Source organism: Malus domestica, chromosome 07, assembly GCF_042453785.1.
Source record: "Malus domestica chromosome 07, GDT2T_hap1".
NCBI classification, from domain to species: domain Eukaryota; kingdom Viridiplantae; phylum Streptophyta; class Magnoliopsida; order Rosales; family Rosaceae; genus Malus; species Malus domestica.
This window is the reverse complement of record NC_091667.1, coordinates 17,836,747-17,845,706: the sequence shown is the minus strand read 5'-3', so window position 1 is coordinate 17,845,706 and position 8,960 is coordinate 17,836,747. Positions and strand designations below refer to the sequence as shown.

Here is an 8,960-nt window from a genome sequence, read left to right as displayed (position 1 = left end):
TAATTTCCTAGACAAAAAAATTACAAATTTTACTGAACCTCTCATTAATCATTACACCAACAGCGCCCTTCCCTTCAAATGACCACAATCATTGCCAAAACAGACACCTACATCTCACAATCTAGTCTGCAACAAAAACAGTCTTTCAATTGTTTTTTCCATTCCCTCTATTTTTACTCAATATCTTTCTTGGCAATGCCTCTATTTTCACTCCATTGTCCAATTCAAAACGTCAATTTCCAATTTTTTTTTTTTTAATTTTGAAAATTACATTTCATAAAATAGATCGATTCGTTTGGCATTCGCGGCCAGCACAGTCAATTAAGTCGAAATAGAAAAATCTCTCAGCCTTAAAAACTGACCAATGACCAGTCAAAAAGGCACTCTTACCCGAATATTCCGTTTCGAATCTCCTCTTTATCTGGAAAATCCGCAAATACGCGCCGTCTGATCCCCCATCATATCCGATCAACGGCGGAAATTTAACCTTTGACCAAGGTACAATAAAGAAATGGTGTAAGGCTGGAATGAATGATTTTCATCTGTCCAAGTTTGACCGCAGAATCAAAATTCCCAAATAAAAAGTAGTAAAAATTAAAAATTAAAAAAAAAAAGCTAACAGACAGAGAGATAAATTCTAGAGAGAGAAGACTACAAAAACAATTGTAGAGAGAGAAAACCTAAATATTCTTAGAGAGAGAGGGATAGGGAAGAAAGGGAGCTTGTGGTTTTTTTCTTCCTTCCTTTCTTTTCCTTTAATTCTTCTCTTTTGGGGGATTTGCAGGGTTTGATTTGAATCAGGGGAGGAGCGAGAGAGAAGGAGGAGAGGAGAGAGAAAGCTTGGCATTTCTCTCTCTTCTTTGATTTCTGTTCATTGGGAGGAAATTCAAGTTAGGGTTTTTGGGTTGTTGAATCAGAACAACGAACAAAGATGAATATGATGCGCCGGCTCAAGAGCATTGCTTCGGGACGTACCTCAGTTTCGTCGGACCCTGTAAGTTTGAATTTTTGTGTGTATTTGATTTCTAGTTTTGGTTTGGAGGATTTGAGCTTGTTTTTGGTAGTTTGGAAATGGAAGAAAATAAAGCAATAATGTTGAATGTTTTGATTTAGGGCGGTTTGATTTTGTGATATTTCAAATTTTGATTTCAGAAGCTCGCGTCTGGTAAGATTTACGATGTAGAAAACATGGTGGAGGATTTGTGTTTGTTTATTTATAATTTGGGAAGTATATGACTTATAAGTATATATGTGTGTGTATGTATGTATGAATGTATTCATTTTCCTAGTATCACACAACTTTTTACTGGGTGTGTAATTGTGTGGATTTGAAGGATCATTTGAGTGAAGTTGAGTAACATTTGTATTTTATATATTATTAAAAGAGGCTTTTTTTTCGCCCAAGGGCGAGTGGATGTTCAATCTTGTGCATATAGTTTATCCAAGTTGAAATGGAATTTTAATTTGTTTTCTTTGTTACTTTTGTATATGGCTCGCTGTTTAATGTTGGCCCGTTAGTTTTGATTGGCATAGCATTTTCATGATGCATTTCTATTGTATTTAATTGCGAGCGTCGGATTTTGTTTGTGTTACCACAGATAGTAGTGTTTTGAAAGAGCATCTTGGGGGATAACTGATGGAACAAATGACTACTTTTGGTTCTTGTATGAGCCATCACATGTAATGCCCACTTTGTGTTTGGATATTAGATAGATACGTGTATATACATATATGTATATAAACTATACAGTTGGACGAGAATGATTTTCTACCTCATGAATGCCGTGGCTCTCTGGGTTTGCACATCAACGAGTCAAATTGTTATTTTAGCAAGTATATTGGATTTCTTCTTATTTCCAGGACAATGTCCAACTGAAGTATATCACTAACCTTGAGGAATGTGTATACTCTATTGATTTGTGAGATGCAATTAACGTGTTTTGCATCATAAGTACTGCATATGGTTTTTCAAGGCTTTTAATGCGCCAAGTTAGCTGTGGGTTATTTTTTTATACCTTTTCTGGAATATAAATCTTCTGTGTTTATGTTAATGTTTACATCTTTAGTACTTTCCTAATTTTGTTGTGATGAAACGATCACGTGGTGATCCATGCAATTATGCTAATAGTTAATAACACAATGAGGGCTGAGTGGATTTTTTTTTCTTCACAATTTGGTAATTTGGATGCGCAGTTCATTTTTTTCCGTTTGAATCTATATTTAGCAAAGTTAAATTTATTTCTTTTTTCATTTTAGGGAATTGATTCTACCACAAAAAGAGCAAAGGTGGATCAAGAAAATGAGAAGAAGGCTAATAAACAGTCAAATACTGTTGAGGGAAGTGCTACTGGTCTAGAGCAGCATATGGCTTCAACGTCACTGGAAACTGCTGCGAGCACATCCAGTGTATCTTCAGTAGGTAAGACCGAGACCAAAGAAGACAAATCTAGTAATGATCAGCTTCCCAAAGAAATGCATGAAATGAAAATTAGAGATGAGAAGGCCAACCACCATGATGACAAGGTATTTTTTTGTTGGCTGGCGTTGATTTTTTTTTTTTTTTTTTTTTTTTTGTGATCCTTTTTTCCTCCATATGTGTCTTTATTAACTCTGATGTGAAAAAGACATGTTTTAAACAAGTGAATATCGGTTACTGAGTAAATTGTGTAAACTTGCCTTGTGCAGGATATGGAAGAAACTATTATAAATGGTAATGGAACAGAAACAGGTCATATAATTGCAACGAAAGTAGGTGGTCAAAATGGACAACCTAAACAGGTGTGCTTAGTAATTCTGCATTTCTTATGTTGTCTCCTAGGAAGTCCTCATGTTATTCTTGTTTTTTTTTTTTTTTTTTTTTTTTCCAGAACTTCTTTCTGCATGACCTCATTTTCTGCTGGTTTGTCTAATTTTTCATTTTTGGTTACAGACTATCTCTTACATGGCAGAGCGTGTAGTTGGCACTGGTTCGTTTGGAGTTGTCTTTCAGGTAGTTAGAATTATTTACGTTTGTTCATCATTTAGGTTTCTTTGGTTCCGTTTTCCACTGATACAGATCTCAACGTCATTTGTTACCTTGCTTACCATAATTTATTGTGCAGGCTAAGTGTCTGGAAACAGGTGAAGCAGTTGCAATAAAAAAGGTGTTGCAGGATAAAAGATATAAAAACAGAGAACTTCAAATTATGCGCTTTCTTGACCATCCTAACGTTGTTCAATTGAAGCACTGTTTCTTTTCAACTACTGACAAAGATGAGCTGTACCTTAATCTTGTCCTCGAGTATATATCTGAAACTGTTTACCGGGTCTCAAAGCATTATATCAGGATGAACCAACATATTCCCATTATTTATGTGCAATTATATACATACCAGGTAATTTTGGAATCCGTCTATTTCCTCCACTATGTGGGAAAAGGCTTTGTTGTTGTTGTGTCTATTTCCTCCACTGCCTTTTCATTAGTGGGTTGTCAGGTTTTTTTATTCCTATTATGTAATAATAAATTGAATTATTTTCTATTTTGTAGATTTGTCGTGCATTAAATTACTTGCACCATGTTGTTGGTGTGTGCCATCGTGACATTAAGCCACAAAATTTGCTGGTAAGATTTCTTACAGTTTATATCAATTTAATCTTAGTGTTGATCAAGTATGAACAAGAATTAGTTTTCTCATTCATAGCAGTCCGATTTTAATTGATCTGAGATTATATCTTCACTCATTGTAATGCTGCTGAGGGTTTGATGCATGTGCAGGTCAATCCCCACACGCATCAGCTGAAGATATGTGATTTTGGGAGTGCAAAGATGTTGGTATGTTTCCTATTCTGTGAATCTGGAGGTGCTTTGATGATATTTGGAATTCATGAAGGTCTTGGAACTGATGACTTCTTTAATTTCCTCATTTTTAGGTGCCTGGTGAAGCCAACATATCATATATTTGTTCACGATATTATAGAGCACCAGAACTTATATTTGGGGCTACAGAATATACCACTGCAATTGATATGTGGTCTGTTGGTTGTGTATTTGCTGAGCTTCTTCTTGGACAGGTACGTGAATAGCACATTGGATTCTTGTTTAACTTGTATGAATTTGGTTTGTTTTATTTTTCCAGAATCTCATGACTATTTCTGATATCATTACAGCCACTGTTTCCCGGGGAGAGCGGTGTTGATCAGCTGGTGGAGATTATAAAGGTACAGTAGATGTAAACCATTCGTTTCTTGTTATGGTGATATTTGTGCTATTTTGTGTTCTCATCTTTCTTTTGGGTATTATTCTAGATTCTTGGGACACCAACCAGAGAAGAAATAAAGTGCATGAATCCCAATTACACAGAGTTCAAGTTTCCTCAGATCAAAGCTCACCCGTGGCACAAGGTATGTTCAATATTTTAATTCAGTATTTATGGTCAATTGGTTGTATTTGTTCAGCCGAAATCTTATTGTGATTGTGATCTTCAGATATTTCACAAGCGAATGCCCCCAGAAGCAGTGGATCTTGTGTCAAGGCTGCTCCAGTACTCACCAAATCTACGTTGTACTGCTGTAAGAAAATGAACTTACTTTTGATAAATTATGATTAAAGTATGTGATATGGACAAGTCTAAAGCTAAATTGTTTCCTGGTTTTTAGTTGGAGGCTTGCGCACACCCCTTCTTTGATGATTTGAGAGACCCGAACGTGAGTTTGCCTAATGGACGAGCATTGCCTCCTTTGTTCAATTTCACAGCTCAAGGTAAAGATATTTCACCATTCTATGGCCTGGTTTTAGTTGTTGTCACCTCCAGTCTTTAACTTGATGATGATTGCCCTGCAGAATTGGCTGGAGCACCCACTGAACTCCGACATCGTCTAATCCCTGAGCATGCTAGGAATTGACGCACGAACCTGAGGGGGTCACATAAGTTCACGATGTAAATGCCGTTTTGTTTGCTTGGATGAGCCATGCTGCCTTGCACTGCGCTCGTAGACTTTCTATCGGAGGGGTTGACGTGGCAGTAATGAAAGTACGCGCTGGAGTTGAAGTGGCAGGCTATTCGATCGAATAGATTTTGCGGGTGGAATGTTCAGGTGGATGTTAGTGGGGATTGCTTCGGCTAAGATTCCAAGACCAAATTTTCGCGATGTATGTTGTATACCTTGACTGTGAAAGAAGAGCTTTTACATGTGAATGTTAAATCATGTTGTCATATATAGTGTTTTATGAGTAATGTGGAGAGACTAAATGGGATCATTCAGATGAAATTAGGTTCTCATTGTATGCTGTTCCACTATTACACACAGATTCAAATCTTTGAGTGGATTTTCCGACTAGCCTTTCTTCGTTTGCTTCTCTTTCGGTGGTAGATCCGTATGTTCGTTCTACTAATCTTCGAGCTAAAAATGTCACGCTTGAAACACCCTCTGAAACTAAACGAACATTATACACCTTCCATATGTTTCCAAAGAGCCTGCGTCTCAGGACGAAGATGACATTGACGTTCGCTAAACTTTGATATTAGGAGCTGCAAGTCACTTTCAAGGTACACGACCTGAACTCCCACGTCAACTGCCATATAAACACACTCAGTCCTCCGTGAAGCAGCATTTCTCAGATAGACCTACCAAAACGGTTGTTTGTGCTACACATCATCAAATGGGTTATAGTGTATCATGGATCGACCTCAGTGAAGATTCACCAGCATAATCTGAAATACCCTACCGAATGTGAATGAACGGTAATGTACTAGCACGCTTTGAAGTAGTACTAAAAAAGATTCTAAACTATAACCTAAATTACTGCGAACTTGGCTTTCAGCAGAATTAAGATGCTTACAGAAAAGTGAAATCACAGAGTATGAGAGAAGGGAAAGTTTATATTACCCTTTAAGTCGATGTTCATTTGATCGTAACAGGATTGAGGGTGTCGATGGAACCTAACCTTTGAAGTGTTGCACGTGGACAGATTTTAGAAACAGCACCAAGAACGAGCCATTTGGAGTTAACAGACGAATCTTCTACCAGTAATCATCACAAGAGCAGTTCCCTTCTTTGAAATGATGAAAACAGTTAGAATCTCTTAATATAATATGCCGAAGATAGACCTTTGATATAAATTTCATTGCAGTATGGCAATCTCCACAAACCCGGAGATTCTTAAAAATTCGGATTGGTGCCCCTGGTGGTGTGGTGAGAAGCCCGAAAGCAACAGCCAACTTCTCACTGTGATACGCTAGGCCAAGCTCTTTACCCTCTTTATCCATGTCATGAAGCGCAAAATTCATATCTGGCACGTATCCAGCTTCCTTGATCAACATCATGATCTCATCAACCTTTGAATATATTTCAGCCGTCCTCGAATGGCTTCTATCTTCAGACATAAAGGTATGCACTTGGCTGTTCGTCTCAATCCAGCTGCATCCAGGCTCCTTAAGAATTCCCTTTGATTTCATCAATCTTCGGATTCTTGCAGCATCTTCCCATCTAGAAGCCGCAGAATACATGTTAGATAACTGAACATAAGGCACAGCATTTAGAGGTTCCAATTTGAAAAGGTTCATTGCTGCCCGCTCTCCAAGTTCTATGTTCCCGTGTACTCTACACGCAGCAAGCAGTGCCTTCCATACAGTTCCATCCGGTTCCACAACCATTTTATTTACTAATGCTTCGGCCTCATTAAGCTTCCCTGAGCGCCCCAAGAGGTCAATCATGCACGCATAGTGCTCCGAACCTGGTTGTATTCCATAAACCCTACTCATCAATTCAAAGTAGTACCGACCTTTTTCCAGAAGACCAGCATGGCTACAAGCAAATATTAAGCCGATAAAGGTAATGAAGTCTGGTTCTGCGCCAGTTAAAATCATTTGATCATAAAACTTTAGGGACTCCTTTCCTCTTCCATTCTGGGCATAACCAACTATCAAAGCTGTCCAAGTAATCACATCTTGAACTTGCATAGAGTCGAAAACTTTATTGGCGTCTTCTATGCACCCACATTTTGCATACATTGCTACAAAGGAATTATCTACTGATAAGGAGGCTTGAAGGCCGGACTTAATAAAGTTTGCATGAATTTGTTGGCCAAATTCCAGAACTGTCAGTTCGGCAGAGGCACTCAAAGCGCTGGCAATTACAAACTGGTCGGGATAGATCCCTGCAGTTCTCATCTCACAGAACAATCTAAGTGCTTTTTCATGAGAGCCATTACGTACATAGCCTGTGATCAGGGAGGTCCATGAGATAACATCCTTGTCTGACATACACTTAAACACCTCAACCGCAGCATCTATGTTCCCCTGCTTAGCATACATATCAACGAGAGCATTTCCCACAAGTTGATAAACGTCAAAACCAGTCTTGATTATCAAACAATGGATAGACATTGCATTTGTCATGTCCTTCATCACAGCAAAGGAGTTTAGAACAGATGGATACGTAAAATGATCAATCTTCATTTCTCTCGACCGCATATCTTTAAACAAGGACAAAGCTTCTTCTGCAAACCCCTGCCTTACACAACCCACAATCATGGAGTTCCAAGAAACAACATTGTCAACCTCCATGCTTCTCAATGCCTTCTTTGCACTATTAAGGTCTCCACATTTGACATACATGTCAACCAAGGAACTTTGGACAAACACATTAGCTCCGAGACCACTCTGAACAACACATCCGTGCACCTGAGCTCCGAAACTATGTGCCAAGACCGACGCAGAAGCTGTCAATACACTAGGGAACGTAAACTGATTGGATTCAACCCCTTCTGCTCGCATGTCTCGGAAAAACTTCATTGCCTTAAACCCATCACCATTCTGAGAGTACCCAGTAAGCATGACAGTCCACAAAACGTGGTTTTTCCTATCAAACAGAGTCTCAAAGAGATACTCAGCTTCTGAAATGCGCTTGCACTTTGCATACATGTCCACCAAACCCGTGACAACGAAAATATTATTGTCAAATTGGGTCTTTGTCATATAACCATGAACAAGCGCACCTCTCTGGAGCAAACCCAGTGTTGAACACAACCTCAGAACACTGCCCAACGTGTACTGGCTGGGCTTATGCCCCTCGAACTGCATTCGCCAAAACAACTCGAAAGCTTCACTTTCGCTCTCATTTCGGCAGTACCCAGATATCAATGACGACCATGTGATGGAGTTTTTACTTGGGGTCGCATCAAAGAGTTGTTTTGCTTCAGCTAGTCTTCCTGAGTTAGCATAAGCAGCTATCATAGTGTTCCAAGAAAACTCATCCCTGCTCGGCATTTTATCGAACATCTGGCGCGCCTCGTCGACTCGGCCGGATTTAGACAGCTCATTGAGAAGTAAATTGGAGTGAAACTTAGACTCCGTTGAATCCACAGTGCTGCGGAGGAAACGGGTCAGTCCTCTGTGATTGAATCTGGATTGATGGGAATAATTGAAAAAAATTGAATTGAATTTGTTCATAACCAGCTTTCGCTTTTCAATGGCCGTGTAGATCATCAAGGTTCGAACTTTACAAATATAGCTGACTTCAACATCATCCAATTGATGAGAAAGGAATGTCCTTTTGGATTCTATGTAACGAAGGAAAGGACCAGAAAAATGGATACAGGCCCATTTGAATATCGAAGCTTACTTATAAATTCAAACTATATTTTATTATTTAATAAGTAAATTGTAATAATGATTCATCAACTTTAACCTAATTGGAGTGATGGTTCCTCAACTAAGTGACCATTGGTCCCTTAACTAATCAAAACGTACAGGTCATTTTTGTCAACTTTGTTAGAACTTCCATCAAAATAAATCACGTACCACGCACGTGAAGCTAAACCAAGGGCAATAAGGAAAACCAAATGAAAACCAAATGAGAAAAATTATAGCAATAGTTCCTCAACTTCTTTTGAGTACATCGATATTTTTACACTAATAGAAGCAAAGTTCAGCTAAGTCACACAATGGGTAACTTAATTTGGTATTCAATTTACCATAACT

The 8,960-nt window shown here is 38.5% G+C and overlaps 2 protein-coding genes across 2 annotated transcripts; one reads left to right on the top strand and one right to left on the bottom strand.

Moving 5' to 3' along the window:
- Positions 1–646: 646 nt before the first annotated feature.
- On the top strand, positions 647–5,314 carry LOC103448232 (shaggy-related protein kinase theta-like). Its single transcript, XM_008387483.3, has 13 exons — positions 647–994; positions 2,257–2,523; positions 2,686–2,778; positions 2,930–2,989; positions 3,102–3,374; positions 3,527–3,601; positions 3,755–3,811; positions 3,910–4,050; positions 4,147–4,197; positions 4,285–4,380; positions 4,465–4,548; positions 4,636–4,738; positions 4,820–5,314. Exons 1-13 carry the CDS (start codon positions 932–934, stop codon positions 4,879–4,881), a joined length of 1,425 nt encoding a protein of 474 aa, XP_008385705.1. The 5' UTR covers positions 647–931; the 3' UTR covers positions 4,882–5,314.
- LOC103448234 (pentatricopeptide repeat-containing protein At4g14850) lies at positions 5,237–8,605 on the bottom strand. The gene is made up of 2 exons (XM_070824722.1): positions 5,866–8,605; positions 5,237–5,690 (listed from the first exon to the last, which is right to left on the bottom strand). Exon 1 carries the CDS (start codon positions 8,463–8,465, stop codon positions 6,000–6,002), a length of 2,466 nt encoding a protein of 821 aa, XP_070680823.1. The 5' UTR covers positions 8,466–8,605; the 3' UTR covers positions 5,237–5,690; positions 5,866–5,999.
- Between the last annotated feature and the right edge of the window lie 355 nt (positions 8,606–8,960).